The sequence below is a fragment of the Sus scrofa genome, chromosome 5, assembly GCF_000003025.6.
Source record: "Sus scrofa isolate TJ Tabasco breed Duroc chromosome 5, Sscrofa11.1, whole genome shotgun sequence".
In the NCBI taxonomy this organism is placed as follows: domain Eukaryota; kingdom Metazoa; phylum Chordata; class Mammalia; order Artiodactyla; family Suidae; genus Sus; species Sus scrofa.
The window spans coordinates 75,591,622-75,617,270 of record NC_010447.5 but is presented as its reverse complement, the minus strand read 5'-3'; the positions used below and the strand labels follow the sequence as shown (position 1 = coordinate 75,617,270).

At 39.1% G+C, this 25,649-nt stretch overlaps 1 protein-coding gene across 1 annotated transcript in view; it reads left to right on the top strand.

The window, feature by feature from the left end:
• NELL2 (neural EGFL like 2) overlaps nt 1–25,649 on the top strand; it is a 332,233-nt gene that overhangs the window by 220,054 nt on the left and 86,530 nt on the right. The window contains 2 exon segments of the mRNA XM_021092577.1: nt 17,182–17,304; nt 20,643–20,738. Of these exon segments, the coding sequence (XP_020948236.1) occupies nt 17,182–17,304; nt 20,643–20,738 (219 nt within the window).

The window sequence follows — 25,649 nt, the reverse complement described above, 5'->3', positions numbered from 1 at the left end:
TTTTATGCATGAAAATATTCAATCAACAGACATCAATGGCGCAATAGGTTCCAGTCAAACACTCTGCCAAACACTAAGGATATAATAGGACTACCTACAGAAAGTTTGCTGGTGATAACATGCTTGATTAGAGATTAGGAATCTCTCTTAAAGGTATGTTTACACTTCAAACCTACCTTCTATCTTTACTTAGATATCCAATGATGGCTAGGAAATTGGTTGATGCCCATGTGGCAGGACTAACTTCCCTTTAACTGATCTTTTTTATGTCACTTGATATAAAGACAAAAACACATCCTCCTTGTCATCAAGGAAATCATAACCTAGAAGTGAAAAATTGAGGTCCAGCAAGCTAAGGAAACAGATTAGGAGAAGATACTGAGCCATGAAAGTGATGAGGTAGTGGCAAAGGAATGGGAAATTTACAGAAAGAAGACAAATTAATCTCTGCACTTCTACTTTCTGGTTCCCCAAATAAATCTATAATTAACATCAGTACTATACTTTTCCTAACATTCAGTTATACAGAAATGTGTATAGCTGAATGATTTCCATCTTCTAGAGAATTCTATGTCTCAAAGATTTCCAATCATGATCTCATCATTTTACTTTTCCTAGCATTGGGACTTCTGAGAATGGTCATATCCCATTTTCAAAATAATCATTTTGATTTAGTGTCTTAGTGCATTCAGGCTGCTAAAACAAAAATGTCACAGACTAGGTGGCTTAAACTTTTATTTGTTACAGTTCTGGAGGCAGGGAAGTGTAAGATCAGGCATGTTTGTTGGTTTGGTGTCAGCCTGCTTCCTGGTTTATATGAAGGTCTTCTTATGGCCTCATGTAGCAGAAGGGTTATGAGAATTTTCTGGGTCTCTTTTGTAAGGGCACTAATCTTATTCATGAGACCTCCATCCTCCTGATCTGATCACCTCCCTAAGGCTCCACCTCCAAATACCATCACAGGGGGGATTAGGCTTCAACAGATGAATCTGGGGGAGACAAAAACAACCAGTTCATAACATCCAGTTTGAATTTGTCCTGGGGTACAGTGGGTTGAGGATGGAGGAAGGAGAAGGCAGAGGCCAGATTAGAAGACAGAAAAAGTGAGAGAAGTCAGTCTGGCCGTCTGCCATCTAGGCCCAGGAGACTACTTGCAATAGCTCTTCTTTGTTAATTTGCAAATATTTCCCATTCTGCCTTCTTGCCTTCCTCCTTTTGTCTCACTTTATCTTAAAGGGACATTCTAACTGAGTGAATGGATGTTATCATTTGTGGGAAGATACCTGGAACATGTTTAAGTAGCCTTGAAAGAGGGAGTTTTTAAAAGTCAGTTGTACTAGATCTAAGCCCCCGAAAAAGGGGGAGAGGAAAGCAGGCAGTGATGAAGGAGGTGCTGGATGTAATTAGAGGAGGGAAGAATAAGATCTGTGAATACAAAGAGCACGTGTTTTCCCCAGAGCAGGACATCGTTGATTGTAATTAAAATATACTTGCAGTCAGGGAGAAGATTACAAGCTGCAGTTTTTAAAAAGAAAATTTTAATTGATATTGTGGAAGAAAATAAAGCAGAATGAGTTAATTGGAGAGGAATGTAAATAAAGCCTGCCCTGGGAAGCAAGGATTAGAAACCAAGAGGTTAGAAGGCAAGTAGTGAAACTAGATGAGAAAGGAAAGCAAGTTAGCATCAGGATACAGCCTCACTTGTTATTCGGCTGTTCCTCATGCTGCACATCTTCAAATTTCTGTTTACATCCAAATAGCAATGTGATTGGGATTCCAGAGGCCAGAAGATGTAAGGACCAATGATGGGCATAGGGAGAAGGAAGAGGTGTGTCAGCCTGCTGCAGAGGGAAAAGGAAATGATGGGATGGCAGGTCCTTCCCAAACTCTTCTGCATATTTTCAGAGATTGCTAGGGGCAAGAGCTCCCTTCTGTGATAAACAGTGAGAAAAGAATGGTTGCATTTGAAGGAAATTCATCAGGTAAAAGGGATTCTGAATGGGGTTTAGAGAAAAAGCCATTTCAAATTTTTGAAAAGAACATAAAATAAAAAGCAGAGGCACTCTAACCATATTATCAGAAGAGATGGTTTTGAGCCGCATCTGCGACCTATACCACAGCTCAAGACAACACTGGATCCTTAACCCACTGAGTGAGGCCAGGGATCGAACCCACAGCCTAATGGATACTATTTGGTTTCATTTCCACTGAGGCACAATGGGAACTTCTCTGTCGTTTATTTTTTAAATTATTTTTTTTAAATGTTTCGTGGCGCAGTGGTTAATGAATCCGTCTAGAAACCATGAGGTTGCAGGTTCGATCCCTGGCCTTGCTCAGTGGGTTAAGGATCCGGCGTTGCCATGAGCTGTGGTGTAGGTTGCAGATGCGGCTCAGATCCCACGTTGCTGTGGCTCTGGTGTAGGCCGGTGACTGCAGCTGCCATTAGACCCCTAGCCTGGGAACCTCCATATTCGAAAAGGCAAAAAAGACCAAAAAAAAAAAAAAGTTTCTAGAGATTATCATGCTAAATGAAGTCAGCCATACAGTGAGACACCAACATCAAATGCTTTCACTGACATGTGGAATCTGAAAAAAGGACAGACTGAACTTCTTTGCAGAACAGATGCTGACTCACAGACATTGAAAAACTTATGGTCTCCGGAGGAGACAGTTTGGGGGGTGGGGGGATGTGCTTGGGTTATGAGATGGAAATCCTGTGAAATTGGATTGTGATGATCATTATACAACTGCAGATGTGATAAATTCATTTGAGTAATAAAAAAATAAAAAATGAAATAAAATAAAATGTTTACTGAAGTATAGCTGATTTGCAGTGTTGTAACAATTCCTGCTGTATAGCAAAGTGACCTAGTCATACACACACACACACACACACACACACACACAGATTTACATTCTTTTTCTTATATTATCTTTCACTATGATCTCTCGCATAGTTCTTCTTGGCAACCACAAGTCTGTTCTATATGTCTGAGTCAGTTTCTGTTTATAGATAGGTTCATTTGTGCCATATTTTAAATTCTAAATATAAGTAATATCATATGGTATGTGTCTCTTTCTGACTTACTTCACTTAGTATGAGAATCTCTAGTTGCATCCATGTTGCTGCAAATGGCATTACTTTGTTCTTTTTATGGCTGAGTAGTATCCATTGTGTATATGCACTGCATCTTCTTAATCCGTTCATCTGTCATGAGCATTTCGGTTGATTCCATGTCTTGGCTATTGTGAATAGAGCTGCGATGAACATAGGGGTGCATGTATCTTTTTGAGTGAACGTTTTGTCTGATATATGCCCAGGAGTGGAATTGCTGGATTGAATCATATAGAGAACTTACATATTTACAGCAATAAACATTATTGCAATTAGAAATATTAAATGATATTAAAAGATATTAGCTCTAACATGTCATATATAGTTGAATGCTATAAAATACAAAATATCCAGAGAAGCATGAAATAAAAGTACACAAAAATAATTGTATATATGTATATATATCTTAGATGTTTTATCAAGGATGTTGAAGAAAAATATATATATACATATTCCTTTGGAATAGAAAAGAGTCTTACATTTGTATTTTGCTGTGGTAAAGACTCAAGTAACATGTTCCATGAGAGATGAATTTTGTAATGAAGCTCATTTTGAAAATTAAGTTTCCGAGTGAAAAAGTTGATGAATCTCTGTTGCCGCATTGTCCCAACCCTTTAATATCTGAAGAATCATTTTATTTTCTATAGTTTAGAAGATAAAGTTCAGAATATGATATCTGCTCCAGGTGTGGAAGTCTGCTAAGATTATCTTAAAATGCATTGGAGAGACTTGTCTAGGTTGGAATACTGTGGTTGTTTTTCTTAGATATTTTTATATTTCAAAAGCTCCCTTTTATGTTGCATTTTTTGTGATACTTTTTCTGATGCAGTTTGTTGAATATACTCTGTTCTTACTATTTTTTGTAGGCATTAAAGCAGAGCAGGCCTTAGAGCTTTAAATGAAAGAATAGATCACATGGCCTTAGGTGGGATGATTTTTTTCTCCAGTGGAAGTGTTCACTACTTTGGGGAACTTTCTTTCTGTCTTTACCTTTCTTTCAAATAAATCTCTAAAGGGGAGAAATTGTGCCTCTTTCCAAATTTCATGTCAGGCAGCCCCGGTGAGGTTAAACACTGTCATCTCTTAAGCAGTGCATAGCTACTGCTCTAAATGATAAATCCCAAGAATGTTATGCGGATTATGAGGGAGTACAATGTAAAATATAAAACATCAGATATGAAACACTCTAAGAAATTGAAAGGCATTTGTATAGATTGAAGCCTAATATTTATCCATGCACATTTACCAAGCACTTAATATGTCAGTTTTATAGCAAGAACTGAGGATTCAGAGATCTATAGTAAAACTTTCCTATCTCAGGAGTATACCGAGTAGTGGGGAATGGTAAGAGAATTGACAGTTGCTCACCATGTGATAACTTATGAATCATTTGCCTGCACTGGATTGTTCTAAGTGTCTTCCATACATTACCTCCATTAATTCGTGCAACTCTGGGAAGAACATACAGATGTACAGTCCCTTATCTACAATTCTGAGCTCCAAAGGGTCCAGACAGCTCTGGACATTGAATTTTTTTTTTTTATGTTTAAAATTCATTTAGTAGCACAATTTGATCTGATGCCATGTTATTTCTCATCTTTATTCATTTGTCCAATTTAGCGTGGATAGTCATACTTTTACTACAGAAATACTTGTTTGATAATGCTGTACTGCCCCAGATCCTGCTAGAGATTTTATTTCTGTACTGTTATTAGCTTCATTGAACAGAGGCGGAAACTGTGATTTAGAGAGATTAAGTAAATTCTGTGAGACCTGATAGCTAGTGAAAGGCAGAGCCAGGATCTGAGCAGAGGTAACCTGACTCCAAAGTCTTTATTCCTAATACCACTCTTCTGGCTTTCACATGCTAGGATGGAATTAAGCAAAAAGCTCTATGGGCCCGACAGGGTCCACCTCAGTTACACTAAGGGAGTTTTAAAAGGAAGGTTTTCTGAAGACGGGAACATTCATTTGAGTTGGAAACTGTAGGAGAGTTCGAGTAGGGAAGGACTTTCTGGGCAAAAGGCGGGGATGCATTTGTGAAATATACAGGGATAGGCTGCTGTAATCCTTGGCCTTTAGTAGAGTCTCAATAAATTATATTATTAATAAATGGATGCAATGGGGGAGTAGCAAATGTTCAGTTTGGTGAGAGCTAAAAGTGGTAAGGAAAGTCTTGGTGCATAGGCAGTGCCTTGATGGATAGTAAAAACAGTGATATGCCACTAAAACAAATTAAGAGAGAAGAAGAGATAGAGGAAGGGATAGAGAGGATGAGATTTTGTCTGAAAAGTCATTATGGTAATGCTTTGGAAAAGTCCAAAACTGGGGCAGTGTTGTCATCAGGAGGCTACTGCAGTAAACCAAAAGAGGTGTTTTTGTGCCCAAATTTGGGCAACTGCAGAGCAGCTAGGACAGAGATGGGGAATAGAAATGAGAAGTACCAAGGAAGAAGTCTGGATGAATCGGTCCCTGAAGGTGGCGGCTGCAAAGAAGGGAAGAGAGGTATGTGGTAGCTTCCTGCTTTGGGAGGAAGAACAGTTCATAGACACGTTTAACTGTGGGTAGGAAATCTGAGGACTTTCTTTCCTGATAACATGGATGATTTTCTGGGGAGTTAGTGGTAAGATTATGTGCCAAGAGTGGGGGAATCAGGATGGGGCAGGCATTTTAAAAGAAAGCAGCATAACTACTGGGGAATGGAAGAGAAAGCAAGAGATATGCAGAATTCTCACTACAGAATAGTACCTTGAATATTTTGTATTAGCAGATTTCTGAATGTTTTGCATGTTAGATTGAGATATTCTTTATAGTGATTGATTCACTCATTAGCAAAAAGTCACTGGTGATCAATTTTGTGCCAGTCATTGTGTTGGATGTCAGGGGTGATTGATGAATTAGACCCAAGGCGTTAGCATCTAGGTGGTTATCTAACAGCTTTTGAAGGGGGAATGTTTACTTGGTTTCCTGTTACCCTCAATAGAGGTTATTAATTTCCTAATATGATCTTTGCTTTTATATTTTAATCTATCCTTTTTTTATTTTTGTCTCACCTGCGGCATGTGAAAATTCCTAGGCCAGGGATCGAACCTGCACCACGATAGTGCCCCAAGCCACTGCAGTGACAATGCCAGATCTTTAACCTACTGCACCACAAGGGAACTCCCATATTTTGAGTTCTTAATTCTGTTTTCTTCTTTTCCATGAAAACCAAATCAAACCAAATCAGAACAGGAACAAGAATAATAAAATCCCTAAAAGTCAGAATCCCGCCTACTTCTTTTCACCTCACCACCATTTTCCCAGTCACTCAGATTTGAAACCTGAGTTATTTTTAATGCCTTTCTTCCTCTTGGCTCAAAAATGGATTCACTGTGGGGCGTATTAGTTCTGTGTCTACACCTGCCCCCTTTTCTCCAACATTGTGTCCATTCTATTGCAGGCCCACTTTTCAGCAGGTTCATTCCACAAAAGCATAGAAACTGAGGTGCAGAAAACACATAAGACATGATCACTGCCTTAATGGGATTTGAATCTTATGATTTTGGTGCTAGCTTCCCAGCTCTTGTTCCTGTGTCCCGTAGTGCATCCATGTGCTGCACACTCATAGTACTCCTCAGGTGCTGGGCAGCTAATGAACACTCGGTGTCTGTCTGTTTGCTTCCTTCCCCTCTCACCTCCCCTCCTCCCACCGCTCCCCCTTATCCTTTTGTTTCACCTCTCAGTGTTGGGCAGACTCTTTTCTCAACTGTCAGTAATAATCTGACTCACAGGAGAAGAATAAAAGAAAGAAAGGGTTAAGAAGAGAAAGGAAGGCTGGCTTGCTAGCATCGGACACCCACATTTTCAGGGAGAATTAGTCTCTCCTCTTCTGCATATTGCTGTTAATTTCCCTGAAAATCACCTCTAATCTTATCATTGTCATTTTTTTATTATTCATCCGGAAGGGCTCGTTTATTGCCCACCAGATAAAATCATGTTATAATCCTGACCCTATTTACACGTATTCCTTGTGCTTCCCTTTCAGCCATCACCCAGGCCAGCTCAGCCACTTCATGGCCCTGCTTTACCCCGTGCTCTCTCCATATGGAATGCACTTTCCCACCTTTACACATTCAAGACTCCCTTGCTCGTCCTATTTCCTACATGACAGTTTTCCAGTATTGTGGGAACACCCCCCCATTTCTTCCTCTTTAAGCCTTTTGAGATCTGAATTTTAGGTTGTAGTTTTTTAAAACACTAAAGCAGTTCCCGCCCTGTGACTTCCTGGCTCTATGGCTTAAACAAGACATGTACTTGCTCTGGGAAAGCTCTGTATTCATGCGTGTAAAATAGGAATAATCATAGTACCGACCTGAAAAGTTTTTTATGAAGACTGAAGGGGATATTGTGTATGAAACAGTGCAATGCTTTGTAGTAGGTAGTAGGCACTTAAGACTGAGCTGTTGTCGCAGTTCCCATCATGGCTCAATGATAACGAACCTGAGTATCCATTGGATCTCTGGCCTCGCTCAGTGGGTTAAGGATACGGCTTTGCCATGGGCTGTGGTGTAGGTTGCAGACGTGGCTCAGATCTACTATCTATCTCATATGCTACAGGTTTGGCCCTAAAAAGACTAAAAAAAAAAAAAAGAGAGAGAAAGAACGAGTTATTGTCATTATTGCTATGATTTTCTCTTTTACAGCACTAAACAAGGGCTGCGATGTATCACAGTTAGTTATCTCTTCACATCACCAATAATGTAATAGTTCAAACCTTTCTTGAGGTCACATATCTTTACCTCTTTAAGCACTTCCTCCATGTGTGTTGAAAGAACAAATGAAAGTCATCTGACTGATGGTTAAAAGTATTTTGTTGCCGTACAGTGTGTTCAGGCAAAGCTTATTTCATGAAACACAAAATAAAGCCAGTGTTTTGCTAGGAAATTAAATTTGGATTACTTTGCAAAATTACTGTAAGGGTAGAGAGCAAATCTGAGTGCACTTTGGTAAGATTCTTGATCAAATAAGGATTAGCCAAGGAGACTGAACATACCAGTGAAAAGACTAGAAGAAAATAAACTAAGCATGTCAAAGGAAGGAAATCTGAACAAATTCCTAGTTGCTAAACAAAATGAAGAATAACAAAAAGTCAGTATTGAATTGGTGTGGTCAGTGAACAGGAAACTTGAGTAGTGAACAAAAATTCCTGGTGTTAAAAATGAATTTTAGTGGGTTTGCTGCTGCTGTGGGCATGAAGCAAGTTTAAAGTATAATATCTTGTAGCTACTTGAATAGTGTTAAAATAAAAGATTTCTGTTGAAAAGACGTTGTAGCAAATAGATTTTTCTCTGTAATAGAAAGTAAGTAAATATGGTAACCATAAGAAACAAAATGAGTAGCTTCTGGTAAGTAAGAAAAGTTGTTTCAGTGGCATTTTGGAAACCAGAAGAATATCCAAAATGTATTTGATTTCAAAAAAGATTATGAAGAAAGCAAATTCTATGAGACATTTAGAATTTCTCCGAATAATTGAAGTAGAAAGAGAGCACATTATCTAGCTATAAAGACAAAATGAATTTTCCCAGTGAAGAAGATAATGAGAAGGTAACTAATTTCATTGAGTGTCTGTTATTTGCCCAGGTGTTTACAATTCATCATTTAAATTTATTCTTTCCAACTGTTTACTAGTATAGGTTTTAACTTCCTCATTTTAAATTTAAAAGTGTTAGCTAACTTTCCTATGGCCACTGAGAACTAGGATTAAAATGGCATCTCAAAGCCTATCTGGGAAGTGTATGTATCACACTGCCCCCTGCTTTTGTTCATTAAAATAATACATGATTTTCTCCTATTTCTACTTTATCCTTCATATTTACATAGGGTCCTAGTAGAGAACAGTTGGTGGAGGACACTTTAAACTAATGAATTTAACAGTCTTCCTTAAGAATCAGGGATCAGGAGTTAGTCCTGCGGCGCAACAGGATTGGCAGCATGTCTGCAGCGCCAGGACTTAGGTTAGATACCAGCCCAGTGCAATGGGTTAAAGAATCCAGTGCTGCCATGTCTGCGTGAACATCACAATTGTGGCTCAGGTCAGATCCCTGGCCCAGGAGCGCCATATGCCATGGGGTGGCCAAAAAAAGAAGAATCAGTGATCATTAGATCATTAGAACAAATATTTTAGGAGTTCCTGTTGTGGCACAGTGGAAATGAATCCAACTGGGAACCATGAGGTCACTGGTTCGATCCCTGGCCTCGCTCAGTGGGTTAAGTAGCAGCAACTAGGTTGCAGAGGTGACTTGGATCTGGCATTGTGGTGGCTGTGGCATAGGCCGATGGCTGTAGCTCCTATTAGACCCTTAGCCTGGGAACCTCCATATGCCACCGGTGCGGCCCTAGAAAGCACACACACACACAAAGTTTTAATTTCAGGAATGTATTTTGCTAGTGGCAGCGAGTACAATGTCTTCACATACCAGGCCACTACATATCTGTGGAGGGGAAGGAAGGAGGGAGAAGGAAGGAAGGAAGGAAAGCATTCCAGGTCTTTCCAATAGACCCCCACACCATCTGGAGATTGTTGAGTTGTAATAGAGAACATTCATTGTATTCAGTTTGTGCTTATTTTGAAAAGACTTGCCAGAGAGTTCCCGTCATGGCTCAGTGGTTAATGAATCCGACTAGGAACCATGAGGTTTCGGGTTCGATCCCTGGCCTTGCTCAGTGGGTTAAGGATCCAGCGTTGCTGTGAGCTGTGGTGTAGGTTGCAGACACAGCTCAATCCCTCACTGCTGTGGCTCTGCTGTAGGCCGGCGTCTACAGCTCTGATTAGACCCCCTAGCCTGGGAATCCCCATATGTCATGTGGGAGCAGCCCTAGAAAAGGCAAAATACAAAAAAAAAAAAAAAAAGACTTGCCATAGAATAATTATCTTGTGAATGTACTAAGGAGCTGCGGACAAACCCAAAGAGTTGTTTCATCTGAGAAACAGAAAGGGCTTGTATCATCTGGGGGACTCGCCATTGTTGCAGTTCTTGTTAGAGTACAAGAAGTCTCGGTTGCAGTCCCATGGTCTGCCTTGTCCTGATGCTCTTCACAGGCCAGTGCACACAGCTCCACATTGACTTTGGTGAGGACACATATGAGTGAAACTCATGGATGAGCTTCTGTAAACCTTACCAATATCTTAAGGCCAGCAATCTTACCAATCTGGTCTCCAGAAATATAGGAGGAAAATACCCAAGCAGCTCTACATTTTTGAAATAAACCGCTCATCTAGACATGTGGTTTGATGGTGTTACTGTAGGTTTCTCAAGAGTAATTTACACTTCCATGGACTTCCTTACTCCAAGACTTGTTCAGTCTTAGGCCTGAGGGAGATTGTTCCCAGGTTTCTAATAACCACATAATGGTTAAGACCTGAGGTAGGTTATCATTCCATGTAGAGCCATATTCTGCTGCATTCTTAGAGAGAATTTGCTCATCGCAAAATTATATTCTAGGAAATACTTGAATCAAGGAAAAGTGAAGCAGCTTTCTTTGGGGAACTTACACTTATGTGCATGATAGCTGCTGTTTTCCCAACATTTCTAGATTTGGACAGAATAAAAGGTGTGGCATAGACAATGTAATTCTTGTGACTGGAGAAATCCATCATAAGAAAAGAAAGGTTCTCTGAGGATACAGGGCCTGCTAGGAAGCTATGAAGATATATTACATTCTGTTATCTGAAGAGCGGAGTTTACAGTGTAAAGGTATCAAGCTAAAGGATCTATTATGTAGCCAGGGAGTGTAAAGCCAAATCAGTGGACAGGCAATGTTACCAAGAGCTGACCATTGGTAATAGAAAGAGGACTCTTGGGATGTTGGAGGTGTCTGTTTTCCAATCTGCATTAAGGTTGAGTTTCCAGAGATTTTTAAATTGGGGGAATTAGCACTGGAGTCCAAGTTCTCTGCTTTCTTTTTCAGGCATTTGTACTTGACCATATCGGTATCTTCCTTTTCTTCTGAAAATTCTGTCAACCGTGAGAAAATGGATTTTAGTATGAACAGAAAGTATCTTAGTGCTTTACTCTAAGGAGTTCTGTAATTTTCATAAAGCTCTTATAGGGTTAAAAAATACTAGAAAATACAATAAAGAAATAACTTCCTGATAACTTCATAAGCATGAGAAGACTTTTAGTGTAAACATTCCAAACCTGTAATTTGGATAATTACAAAGAAGAACACTAGAATAAAAAAAAAAATAGATCGAGGAAGTTATATCCATTGGGAGTTACCATCACAGCTCAGAAGAAACGAATCTGACTAGTATTCACGAGGATGCAGGTTTGATCCCTGGCCTCACTCAGTGGGTTAAGGATACCTCATTGCCGTGAGCTGTGGTGTGAGTAGCAGATGCAGCTCAGATCCCGAGTTGCTGTGGCTGTGGTGTAGGCTGGCAGTTACAGCTCCGATTCGACCCCTACCCTGGGAACCTCCATATGCCACGGGTGCAGGAAAGAAAGAAAGAAGGAAGGAAGGAAGAAAGAAAGAGAGAGAGAGAAAGAAAGAAAGGGAGGGAGGGAGGGAGAGAGAGAGAGAGAGAGAGAGAGAGAGAGAAAGAAAGAAAGAAAGAAAGAAAGAAAGAAAGAAAGAAAGAAAGAAAGAAAGAAAAAGAAAGAAAGAAAGAAAGAAAGAAAGAAAGATGCATTAAATGTGTCAGGAGACCCTATTGCATAGCAATCAATGACTAAAGCTTTGGAGTCAGATGTTCTGATTCACAGCTCTACCACTTATCAAGCATGATACTTAATTAAACAAGCCAAGTTTAATTTCCTGAAAAATAATAATAATATTTCTTAATTAATATGAGGATTAAATGAGACAGTGTATATTACAAAGTCTGCAGTGTGTAGTAAGTGCTAAATTACAACTACGGTTATTGCAAATCATTCAAGTTCATTCAAATTTGTAACGGGCTCAAAATTCCAAAAACAAGAGAAGCAAAGTACATGAATGCTGTCTCAATTTGGAATCTGCATCGTCTTCCCCACACACATAAAAACAATCCATGTCAAATGCTCCATTCTCCATAAAGTCATTCTTGAATTCCCACCTGACCCAACTAGAAATGACTTCCTTCTTTGATCTCCATAACCTCTTTAAACAGAAATTACTTCCTCACTTCAGTATTTCTCATCGTGAAGCCATGTATTAAAGGCATTTGTGTTTTTGTCTTATCCCTCCAGCTAAACCATAAGCTCTGTGACTGTAGCTACTATTTATAATTATATATTTATTTCATTAGTATTTTTTAATCTCAAGAAGAAAATTGTATTTCATTGAATTAAAATGTAGATTTATTTAAATTACTTTTCACTCCAATTTTCTGTAGTATTTACATTTTGTATCACACTGAAATTCTTGAATAAAACATGCACTATGTGTATTGTATGTCTGTGTTGGAATCATAGTGAGGAAAGCTACGTGAATTTCAGAATGGCTGTCTTGTCTCTAGGTAACACATTCACTCTGGAAAGAGCTCAATATGAATACCAATTTTAAAGTCAATTTGAACCCAACTATATGTTATTATGACTGATAACCTGTTGGGTGTGGAGTCTTAAAACGATTTTTGATACATTAATTTATGCAGGTTAGGAGTTAATCAGTGAGACTAAATTGTTATTGCTATATGTGACATCTGCATTTAGGTGAATTCAGGTGTGTATATCATTACTTTTTTTCATAGAGGAACTTTACTATATTGACCTTTGTCACTGGTATGAAAACAGTTTTAGATAGTATGTAAAGATGAAGAGCAAACAAATTATGGGACATAGGGAAAATCTTTGCCAGCTATCATTATAATATCATCTATTCTGTATGTAATATCCTATAATAATTAACTCCTATATTACTTTTGTTTAGAACTTTGGAGAAATAATGTTTTCTTTCTATATGTTTTTTCTTTTTTCCCATTTTAGATACAAAAATTGTGAAATTTTTACTAAAAGCAGTATGTGCTAATATTCTTAATGAAAAGAAGAAGTGTGTTTGCCTTCAATTCCAGCTATTGTTTGCAGTGTCATGGCACATGAACAATGACATTTTAACTGATGATATGAAGATAGCATTGAATTTTATGGGTTAGATAATATGAACATAAGATCTGAAATATCTACATTTCAGTACATGTGAAATAAAACTTAGAATGCATTCACAATTACATCTAACATGCTTTTCTCAAACACTGGAACATAATATTTTAAATTTTGTCTTAATATTTCCCTCATTTTTAAAATTTTATTTTAACAGTGTTGGAGGAAGTATTAAAAATGAATAGACTGACTGGTAGGCTGGTGGTAGAGTCTTTAGGGATGTGTCAGTCAGGAAAAGGGTAAAAAGTTGACACTTGACCAAAACTGGATATGGAGCAGTAATAATTAACTATTTATTGAGATGACCTTATAGAATATTTGCTTCTTGCTCCATTCACATTGTCATTTGTAAAGGGCTGTCAAATTAAAGTTAATTCTTCTGTGAGACTAGAGTACAGGCATTTTAAAAGGCTTTTCTTAAGATAGTTTACTTCAGTTGGTAATTGTGAGTATAACCAACTTTAGGTAGAGTGAAAAAAATTAAAGTGACAGTGTAAAGGAACTAATACTAATGTCCAGGAGTTCCCAATACAGCTCAGTGAGCTAAGAGCCCAACATGGTGTCAGTGAGGATGTGGGTTTGATCCCTGGCCTCGCTCAGTGGGTTTAGGATCTGGTGTTGCTACAAGCTATAGCATAGGTCACAGATGTAGCTGGGATCCAGCATTGCTTCGGCTGTAGTGCAGGCCTCACCTGCAGTCCTGATTCAATCCCTAGCCCCAGAATATGCATATGCCACAAGTCTGGCACTAAAAAGAGAAAGAAAAAAAAAAAAGTCCTACTATCTTCATTAATATTTGAAATCTCCCAAATTAAACAAAACATCACCCATAGTAATATCAGCAAAAAACAGCTTAAATTTCCAGTAGCTCTCCGTTTGGCAACTAGTCTACATTTGAACAAAGAGGATTGACTTAAATGATAACAGCAGAGGAAGTATGTTTTCCTGATTTGGACATTCACTCTTTCAACCGTTTATTCAAGAAACTTTTTTTGAATGCTGAAATGAAATGCAAAAATAAATAAATAAATAAATAAAATTTTTCTCCCCAAATTCATACTCCTGGGTGAGGCCTGAAAATGGAGATCCAAGGAGAAGCAGACAAGTGTGATAAATACAATAAGCAAGCCTTGTATCTGGTGCTAAGGAAAATAATCAGAAGCTTCCAACTCTGCAAGAGGGGGAGAGAATGGTATTTGCACAGAAGACAAGCCATTTGGGTGTAGTCTTTAGAAGTGGCAAGAGAATTCCAGGAGCATCCATGAGGCAAACACTTCAGGCAGAGGGCACAATATATGTACAAGTGCATGCCAGTGCATTTAAAAACCTGAAAACTGTCCTCACCCTTGAGTTGCGTAGGAACCACTTATTCCTTCCATTGGCTGCTGAGAGTAAATGACAACAGAGGAAACTAGATCCCAGGTTGTAGAATTAACATTTACTGAACATCATCAGACTGGATGCTAAACTGAATCTTGTTAGGCCCTTCCTCTACCCAGTTAGTCCCCTCTAATTAAGAAGACAGCCAAGGCAGGGATGAAAACAGCATCACATCAATCAGCAGCTGTCTTTAAAGGGCCTACGGCTGTCCATATAGAGATTTATAGATTAATGCCAGCACTTTGAATTGCACTGGGAAGAAAATTGGCAGCAGCTGCAAACTTCACGGTGTGGACTTATTTTGCTTCAGGCAGCTGAACGCAGAGGTAGGTGGGCTGCCCATTCTGGTCCTTCTGATTTTTTAATAGTGTCCAAGGGTAGACCCAATTAGGAGACCCATACACAATCTACCTATTTTCTAGACTATCATCAATATGCAAGAATTTATTTAAAAATTATGAAATATTCTAATTCTAGATAATAAAGGTGAAATTTTGTATAATTGGGAAATTCAGCGAGAAATTTGGAGAATAAGATATCTAGTTGTGCAATTCTTAAACCTTAGTGATTGAAAGCTCTCTTCCCTCTGAAAGATTATTAGGCATAATCTCTAAGAATTTTATTATAAGGCAGTTGTTAAAACTATCATAACTTGGGAGTTCCCGTCGTGGCACAGTGGTTAACGAATCTGACTAGGAACCATGAGGTTGCGGGTTCGGTCCCTGTCCTTGCTCAGTGGGTTAACGATCCGGCGTTGCCGTGAGCTGTGGTGTAGGCTGCAGACATGGCTCGGATCCCGCGTTGCTGTGGCTCTGGCGTAGGCCAGTGGCTACAGCTCCGATTCAACCCCTAGCCTGGGAACCTCCATATGCCGCGGGAGCGGCCCAAGAAATAGCAACAACAACAAAAAGACAAAAGACAAAAAAAAAAAAAAAAAAAAAAAAAACTATCATAACTTTGGGCTTAACGCAGGACATAGAATCATGAAATGTTAATCTTTATTTTAAAAAAATAAAACAGTATTCTATTTTAGTAGTTGAAATAAGTGATTTTAGGCTAATCTCAGCTGCATATGTCAAAGGCAATTTTTTTTTTCAAAATTACAGGCACATTACTATTATATTGTCTAGAATAATATACATATCATTTGGAATACAAAGAGTTCTAAAGTGAAAAGCAAATAATTTCTTTTTGCTTTGATTTACATAACAGTGAATTAATGGCTCAATTAATGTAAGTGTATTAAAATATATACTTAATTTTAGGCCTAAATAATATTTATATAAGAGACTAGATAATAAGCAGTGCTATTATAGGGATTTTAGATGGCTGAACTAGCTTGTATGCATTTTCTCACATATTTTATTTCCTGCTCATCTTGATTTTGATGTTGGATCTGTTTTCTTTCTCATATTTATTGTGTTCATTTATTCCATTTACATTGTTTCTGAACACTAATATTTCCATGAAGTTGGGCAGACCACCTAAGCCCTCTGAGCCACCATTGACTCATCTTTAAAATGGGGATAATGGGAGTTCCCATCATGGCTCAGTGGTTAACGAATCTGACTAGGAACCATAAGGTTGGGGTTCGATCCCTGGCCTTGCTCAGTGGGCTAAGGATCCAGCATTGCTGTGAGCTATGGTGTAGGTTGCAGATGTGGCTCAGATCCCTCACTGCTGTGGCTCCGGTGTATGCCGGCAGCTACAGCTCCGATTGGACCCCTAGCCTGGGAACCTCCAAATGCCGTGGGAGCGGCCCTAGAAAAGGCAAAAAGACAAAAAATTAAAATAAAATGAAATGGTGATAATGATATTGGTTCTGCCTCTCTCACAGGGTGGGGTGTTGGGTAGGGAGGTGGGCTGGGAAAATCAAATGATTTGGTGTTTTCAAAGGGTGAAGTGACACACATTTAAAGGAGGTATCATATTGATTGTATAGTTCATAGCTTGTTATTTGCACATGCTATAAAGGCAAGTTTGTCTTATTTAATAGAAGGATGATACTTTGCAAAAAGAGAGAACTTACTAAGAAATTCAGATATTCTTCCAGCAGGTTCCATGTGTACTTTTATGCCTACAATTGGGGATGAGAGTGTTAACTGCATCTAATTCCCAGAGTTTCAGCTCCATCAGGATTCCTGGAACAATACTATTAGGTATCCTTTCCTGTTACCTTTCTTCTGGTACAAGAGTTAGGTGGCAGATTAATTTCATAAGAATAATTTTCCAGATATGGACCACTGAGACTCTACAGCTGGCTCCAGGATCTGCTTCTGAGAATTGATCCCCATCCTTGCCTCGCCTCTCCTTCTATTCTTTCCTACTGGTGGTGGGCGTTTCACCCAAATCCTTTTGTGTTTAAGGTTTGTGGATGTGTATGCTATGTCTTCGTTTCAAGAGGAGTATACAATTCTTCAAACTATGAGCTCTTTAATAGGTGATTTGTGTATGTCTGGGTTGGGAAGAGATACCAACAATAACAAAGATGAAGGTGCAATTGAAAAACACAGTGTCTTTGAAAATTTATCTTTGAGTAACAAAAATATATCCTTCTTTCAGAACATGATGAGTGCATCACCAATCAGCACAACTGTGATGAAAATGCCTTATGCTTCAATACTGTTGGGGGACACAACTGCGTTTGCAAGCCAGGCTATACTGGGAATGGAACTACATGCAAAGGTAAAAGATTCAAGTGCCATCCCCTCTTCCATTCAAGAGAATGCAATCCATCTCCCCCTCCGTCCTGTTACCTACCTTCTGGGTACTTCCCACAGCCATTAAGAACTTGGCAATACAGTCCATGGTCTTTCTCCTGGGTCATGTCAGTGTTAAGTGGTCAAACTGTCCAGCAACTTTGATTTAATGTTCGATGACCTCCAACACAGTGGTTTTCACCTCTATTGGTCTCTAGCTGACTATAGCCATAATCACATCCTGGCACTTTTGTACAAAACTGCTCCATCTTTGAAACCTAGACTTTAACTTTTTATTGTCTAATCCCAAGTCTCTCTGCTTCCGGTTTGCCCACTCTGTTCTTTCCACAATTCATCTTTCATCTCTCTGACCTTTCCTTTTCATCCAGTTTACCAGTCTCCTCCCAGATTCAGATATTTATTTTTTTGAGTCCAAACATTATAGCTATATTTTTTTGGCCAGCACTGTCAACCCGTTTGTTCTACTACCATAATCCATTGTGGAACATCTACTAGGGGTCAGTCTGTGAGTTTTTCTTCTCTGTTCTCTCTCGTGAGCTAAGTACTAATTACTTGGGAGTATCAGGTTTCTATGTGTTATCATTTTTCATATTACCTAGTTTGTCCTAATAGCAATCAATAATTCTCGGATTTTCATTTCCACCAGAGATATCCCACCTCTAGCCCACCTCTCTTTCTTTCATTCCTTCTTTTTCCTTCATCAGATGAGCTTAGCTACGACTTCACAAGGAAATAGAGGTTCAGTTTTTGGAAACCCCACCCTCTTAGGTAGGCTAAAGTCCATATTCCTTATTAGGTCATACAGATTTATTTACAATTTGTCTAATTTAGGTATTTTAAGCTTCAAAACTGCCCATTCCTCAAATACACTGTGTTCATTATCCTGGAGTTTACTAGGGTTGATTTTCTTTGATTCCATGTGTATAGGAGGTAGGCAATAACAAGATATGATTATTAGTAGTTACCCATGAGCATGGGTCTAAGACCTGGTCTGCAATAATACATTGGACGCAGATATGGCTGGGCCAATGATTATTCTGTTTGTAAATGTCTTGGAAATCTGTAATTTAGGGCATTGCAAAGACCTACTAGATTAATCTGAGAAAATCTAGACTCCTAAAGTCCACAGCATAGTATAACTGAACTCATAGGACCTCCTCAAAGCATTTAATGTTCTGAGCGTTAAGATTCATCTGGGAACCCAACAGCTTCTCACTCTTATTTGTATTGGACTCTCACTCCTAATTAATATGAAGAATAAAGTACATAAAGAATTCTTATCTTTGAAGGAAGGAAGACTTGCAAGGATCCATAAATTTCTTCTGGAAGTTAGGACTACAGGCTGGATGGGTAAAGAATCTCCAATTTCTGTGGACATCTCTGCTGGGAATGTCAAAGCTGAGAAAAAAATAGTTTAGATGTAGGATCTGAATCATTGAGTACTGTGCTCTATCAGTAGGCTACAGAGTTCCCATTGTGGCCCAGTGGGTGAAGGACCTAACATTGTCTATATGAGGATGCAGATTCAGTCCTTCACCTCGCTCAGTGGATTAGGGATCTGGTATAGCCGTAAGCTATGGTGTAGGTCACACATGAAGCTTGGATCCAGTGTTGTTTAGCTCCAATTTGACCCCTGGCCTGGGAACTATCATATGCCACAGGTGCACACATTAAAAAAAAAAAAAAAAAAAAAAAAAAGGAGCTCCCATTTGACTCAGTGGGAAGGAATCTGGCTAGTATCCATGAAGATGCAAGTTTGATCTCTGGCCTCGCTCAGTGGGTTAAGGATCTGGCGTTGCCATGAGCTGTGGTGTACGTCGCAGATATGGCTTGGATCTCATGTTGCTGTGGCTGTGGCATAGGCTGTGGCTGTTGCTGCAGCTCTGATTTGAACCCTAGTCTAGGAACCTCCATGTGCCACAGGTGTAGCACTAAAAAGACAATAAAAGAAGAAAGAAAGAAAACAAAAACAGGCCGCAACATTGCCGATTACTCCAAGGAAGACATAGACATGGTATGGTGGATGTACTCTTTATGAAGCTTAAATTCCCAGTCTCTTTGCAAGTCCTTGGTGACTTGATAGTCTTTTTGCCTGGGATGAAGAGAGACTAGAACCTAGAACCATAGAAGCTAAATGGTCTCTTCAGGCCCCTTCCTTTAACTCAGTAGCAGAATCTCAGATTTCTACAGTTTACCACTCCAAGAAAGTGTATCCTAACTAACTGAGGAGGCACATGCCAGAAAACAAGAGCAAAAGCTTTTGCTTTAGGCCTGGAGGAAGCTGCTCTGGTTTATCCATGTCAGACTTTGCCAGGCTGTGGGAACAGCGCTCAACATGACAGAGCCAAAAACTGAAGTGGAAACAGAGGTGTCTAAGGGCACTCAGTCTCACCCATCTTGTGTTTCTCACCCTTTCTGAAGGCGGTCCATCCCAGAAGATCCCCCTTGCAGTGGCTCAGAGCTTGGCTCCTTTTCCTACTCCTCGAAAAACTCCCCTCACCCTCAAACCCACTCTAACACAAGAAGCTATGCAAAAACTGAAGTGGAAACAGAAGGATCTAAGGGCACTCAGTCTCACCCATCTTGTGTTTCTCACCCTTTCTGAAGGCGGCCCTTTCTGCAATGGCTCAGAGCTTGGCTCCTTTTCCTACTCCTCGAAAAACTCCCCTCACCCTCAAACCCACTCTGACACAAGAAGCTATGCAGTGCTTTTGCCCTTGGTCCTGACCTATCCTTGGCAGAGGAATGCAAGACTTTTCCTGAAGACCCCTTTAGCAAATTCTCTTTATTGGCTAATTCATCACCAGGACTGATTTGGAACTTTTCAAAGAAAGGGGCATCTGTCTAGTATTTTGACACTTTGGACAGTAGGTAGAATGATCAGAGCGTCATAGGATTCAGTCATTGCTTATTTCCGTATCTTATTCTCTAGATGGTGATTTGCTCCTTGAGAAAACTGTCTAGGATAGCTGTCATTTTTTTAGGTTTAATTTCAAGCTGAATTGTTACAATGAGATGCACTACTAATTCTGATGTACTTCCTGCTGTGTAAGGTTACTGTTTCTGTTAGATGAAAGTTCAGCCTTTTTTTTTACAGGTGAAATATTTAACATTGGAAAGAGTACTGTTCTACAAATTGTGTTGAAGTTTCTTACCTATGTGGAAATAATTATATGAATGTGAAATCCTAATAGCATTTATGATTTGATGTCGACATCTCCAAGGAAATAAAGAAAAGCTGGTTTGGAGATGTTGAACTCCTTCCTTCCAGAGTGCTAAAGTCTCATGTCTGGATTATTTTAGCATTCTGCAAAGATGGCTGTAGGAATGGCGGAGCTTGTATTGCTGCTAATGTGTGTGCCTGCCCACAAGGCTTCACGGGGCCCAGCTGCGAAACAGGTAAGAATATCATTCCATCTTCTAGAAAATGAATTTTTAAGCCAGTGTATAAAGTAATCCATGAGGAAAATAATGTCTCAAGTGGGCTTTTGAAGCTTGGCGCTATTAACACGGAAGCTTAGGAGGCAGGAGGTGGGAAGTTTCAGTGATGCTTAACCACTGGGAGTTTTCCCCAAAGTCACAGAGATTTTGCAGCTATTATAACTAGAAGCATTTTGAACCTTTTCAGAAGAATAGATAGGATTGCCCAGGATTTTATGACTTCATAAATTCATTTTACTCATTTGGAGCCCTTTTATTTCCTGGAATCTATATGACCATGTTAAAGCATGACATTCAAGCTTATAACCAGCTCCTTTCCTAGGACACACTACTGCTTCCTGTGTTCACATTTGGGAATTTTTAATTAATTTTTACCTGATTCACTTAATATTTATTCAGTGTTTACAAAGTATTTAAAGTTTTCTGCTCCTTATTTATACCTCATCCAAGTCCATTCTGAACTTACTCTTTCTGATACAAATATGAGAAACTTTAAAAAATATTAAATATATATCTATATATGGAATTTGTATATAGCTTATGGCTCAAAGTAAGATGTTTTGTCAATCGAAAATACCCCTTGAGAGTTTTGAAATGCATTGAGTCTTAGCTGCTAATTAAAATCATGTCAGTAGTAGTTTTGGTTAAGTAGGTTCTAATAGATGACCTCACAAAGTCTGATTGTTCTCCCCTAAGAGAAAGCTGCTGCCACCGGTGATTGGTGGTCCCCACCTCCTATTGCTATCCGTAAATCTCCGTGCAGCAGGGGCAGTGAATGCTGAATCCATCCCACTTGCAGAGTCGTCTGATTTAATAAAAACACTGACTGATCAGAATGTGAGACCGAAAGTGCTCTGGTCCATTGGGAGGTGAAAATTTTACTGAACAGGTACTGCCACCAAACACAAAAGGATGCCACAAAAGGGCTCACATTACTGCATTGTTTCTTTCTACAAGAATCTCTAAGTGGTGCTCTTTAAACTTGAATAACTAATTTGTTGCAAAGGTCTCTAATAGAAAATGCCTAATGGCTATCTTTGATATGTGGAACTCTTATTTTTTTCATTGTAAAAATTTTCATTGAAGTACAGTTGATTTACAATGTTGTGATCATTTCTGCTGTACAACAAAGTGACTCAGTTATACATGAACACGCATCCATTCTTTTTCAGATTATCTTCCCACGTAGGTGATCACAGAATATTAGGTAGACTCCTGTGTGCTATACAGCAGTTTATGGGACTCTTTCTTAAGGAGATCATTTCCTAAATCAGGAGTTTCAAAATTCCTTGGGCATGGGAATCACCCATAGAGCTTGTTAACTTGTTAAAAAATACAGAGTTCTGGTAATTAACCATCCTAGAATGTATTGGATCAAAATCAGGCACTTCCACTGCAGTGGTTTTGCAATATTTCTATCCCATGATCTCTACCAGAACCCCACACACATCAAGGTACACCATGACTCTCCTGTATATTAATACTTAACGGTGACCGTGTTTCCTGAATACAGTATTTGTGCTGTTTCTGGTGCAAAGTTTGATACGGAAATAGTGGCTTTTTCAGGGCATTTTAATGGTATGGAATTTCAAAATTATAACTGTCCCAGAAAAATGTGGGATGAATAATGGCTATGTCCAATCCTGCGTATCTTTCTTCCCCTAGAAAAAAATTATATGATGAGATTTTGAAGCTCTGGAATGACATAAGATTAATTGAGCAATGTAAAATTTAAAACTGGAGTTAAAAATAACTCAACAGAATATTTAGCTTTCTCTTTTTAATTATCCTTGAACTTTTCAGCCTATAAGAGGATAATCCTGCACTGACTCTAAGTAGCTGTAGACAGCCAAGGGCGTTGAGATAGATAGATGTGAGTTTAAAATCGGGTTCTCCTGTTTCCTTGTTATATGGTCTTGGGCAAGGCACCTAACTTCTGCGTCTCTTACTCTTTATACATCACCTCTCTCTTCGCGAGTCTCCTTGGAGGTAAGTATTATCTTGGAGATACTATCCATTTCCAAACAAAAATATTGTGTTCATAGTGATTAAACTTTTTCAAGGTTACCAAGTTATCAGCTGAATACTAAGGTCTTTCTACTCCCAAATCCAGCTTTCGTAGCTATATCAGTGCTTTCCAGAGTTTCTTCTGAAGTCGTAATAATGACAGCAGAGAGAGAATACTTCCATCGAGGGAGGTCCTGAAATGACCCACCCCAAGGGTAAATGGAATTTCTTCAAAACATCATGGTTTAGCCCACAAAATCACTCATCTCTATTGCATGTATAAAACATTTAAGTTACAAGTGAGTGAAGCTGATGCTCCAAGACTGAGCCATAGTTTATCTTTGTCTTTCACCATCTCTTGGCCCAAGAGCATATTTTAGTATTTGAGCATCAAGGCATTCCTGGCTCCTCTCTGAGAAAATGTAACAGCAATTAACATTTACATTTACATCTCATTTATAGTGTACATTTACAGAAGCCTCAAGGCATCTGTCCCAATTATTATTCCAGGTCAGATCCTAACTCCTCACCTCCCAACACTACCACTTTTGTTGATATAGTTATAAATAGAAGGTGTGCCCTTTACAAAAAAAGTACTTTCAGATGAGAAGATGCCCATGTGAAATAATTCACCCATTTATTCCATAAATGTTTCGTTAGGATCTGTTATGTGCTGAGCACTGATCTAGAAACAGCATATAGCAGTGACCAAAACTGAAGCCCTTCTGTATGGACATTATGGTGGAGTAGGGTAGAGGGACTACAAACAGGAAAATAAATAAGGACATAAAATATTGTCAGGTAACCATTGGTAAAATACAACTAAAGAAGATAGTATAAAATCACTTTATTAACTTAGGGACCTTATATATGATAGGTATCATTATTATTATTGATACTTACTTTACTAATAAAAGTAATTAACACCAGCTTCTGTATCAAGTCCCAAAATTTCAGTGGTTAATATAAAAAATATATTGCTCATTCACATCTCAGTTTGTTTTGTTGAATGTGGTGGTGAGGAGAGTTGAAGGGAATTGAGATTGGGATTGGGACCCTGGCTGGTGCCATTTTGTGAAAAAGCCATACTCAGTACATGACCCCTAAAATCACCAGTCAGTACATGACCCCTAAAATCAAAATAGAAGAGGACCACAGAGAAAGCATGGAAAGTGCACACCCAGTGTTGCTGCCTCAGGTCCCTTCCTTTCACCTACCATCAGTGAGATCTAACCACATGGATTCAAGGGGTTTAGAAAATGTAGTTGAGCTTAGTGAGTGTCCAGGAAGATGAAACTGATTTGGTGAGCATCAAGCCAGTCTTTTGCCATGTCTGCTGTCTACTATCATTGCTGGTACTATTTACTTGAATCAATCAAACAATTTTCTACATTTCTCTGATCTAGTGAAGGTGAAAAACACAGAGTTACTTCTTTTTTTCGATTACTACCTCCTTTGCACTCCTGGCAGGGATGCTTACCTTGGAATTCCTGGACCCCCATAGGTCTATGGATGGACTTTGAGATCCATGAATTCTCCGAGTATCTGTGCATGCATACATTTTTCTGCAGAGAGAACCCAAGCTCTTAAAGATTTCACTTGGGTTCTATAATTTCCAACTAGTGAAGAACCACTAGGGAGAGAATCTTCAATGATTCTAAAGAGAACTAACTGATATTTCATTCTGTGACAGGTGATTCAAACTCAAATATCCAATGTTTCTTTGGGGACCCCAGAATGAATTCCACATCTTTCTTAAATCCAAGGACCCCAGAATGAATTCGCATCTCTTTCGTGACTCCTGCTTCATGTCCTCTTCCTCTTCTGTTTCCAAAACCTGGTCCTTCACTTCTGTTTTCTGTTTCAGTAAGTGGCAGGCACATCTACCACATTTTCTTATGCAATAGTCAAGGAACCATCCCTGTCATCCCTTTCCACGTTCAGTCAAGTCCTCAGGGTTCTCTTTTCTAGGGTCCATTTCTTTCCATTCTGGTTGCAAATACAAAGTTTAGGGATCCCAGGTGTTCTCTCCCCAGGCCAGTCTCCACAGACTATCAGAGCATAAATCTCATCATATCACCCCAGACAGAGAAACTTCAGTGCCTCCCATTACCTTTGGGATAAAGGTCATGTATCTTAATATGACATTCAAGATTAGACCCTTGCTAATCTACCCAGCTTTTACCTGCCTGTCCTCCTGTCTCCTCACCTCATTTCCACCCTAGGCATTCAGTTTCAGGGGGATTAAGGGTATAACTTCTTTGCTTTTGAATCTTTGAGACATAGGATAAGGCCTACGCCTTATTATGCACTCCGCAAATATTTGTTGAATAAGTAAACAAAGGTGGAAATGAGGAAGAAAAAGATGATGTGGTTGCTTCCATATCTGCTATCTGCTGGACATTCTAAATATGAGTGTAAAGCCGGTCCTTCAGGGTCATCTGGTCGTATCCACTCACATGGCACATGAAGTCATTAAGGCAAAGAGGTGAAGTATCTTAGACTTGATGTTTAATTGTGGATACAGATCTGCAATTTAGAACTCAAGTCTTCTGATTCTTATTCCAGTGTTTCCTCTTTCCTTCCTTCCTTTCTTTGTGCCTTCCTTCCTTCTTTTTTGCCAACACTCTGCTGTGTGCTCAGGAATTCCTCCTACTATCATCACTTACGAGGTCTGTGCTTTTTGTTATGCCCATCCCTTCAGCTAGCAGATAATCCTGTTGCCTTTGAACAGTGAAGACTATGGCAGTTTTTTCTCTCCAAAGGTAGGAAAAGCATCAGGATTGCCAAGATTTCTCAAGTATAGGAATGGCCTCATTTTGTCCTGCCAGAGCTGGGTGCTGCCTGATAGCTTAGAAAGGA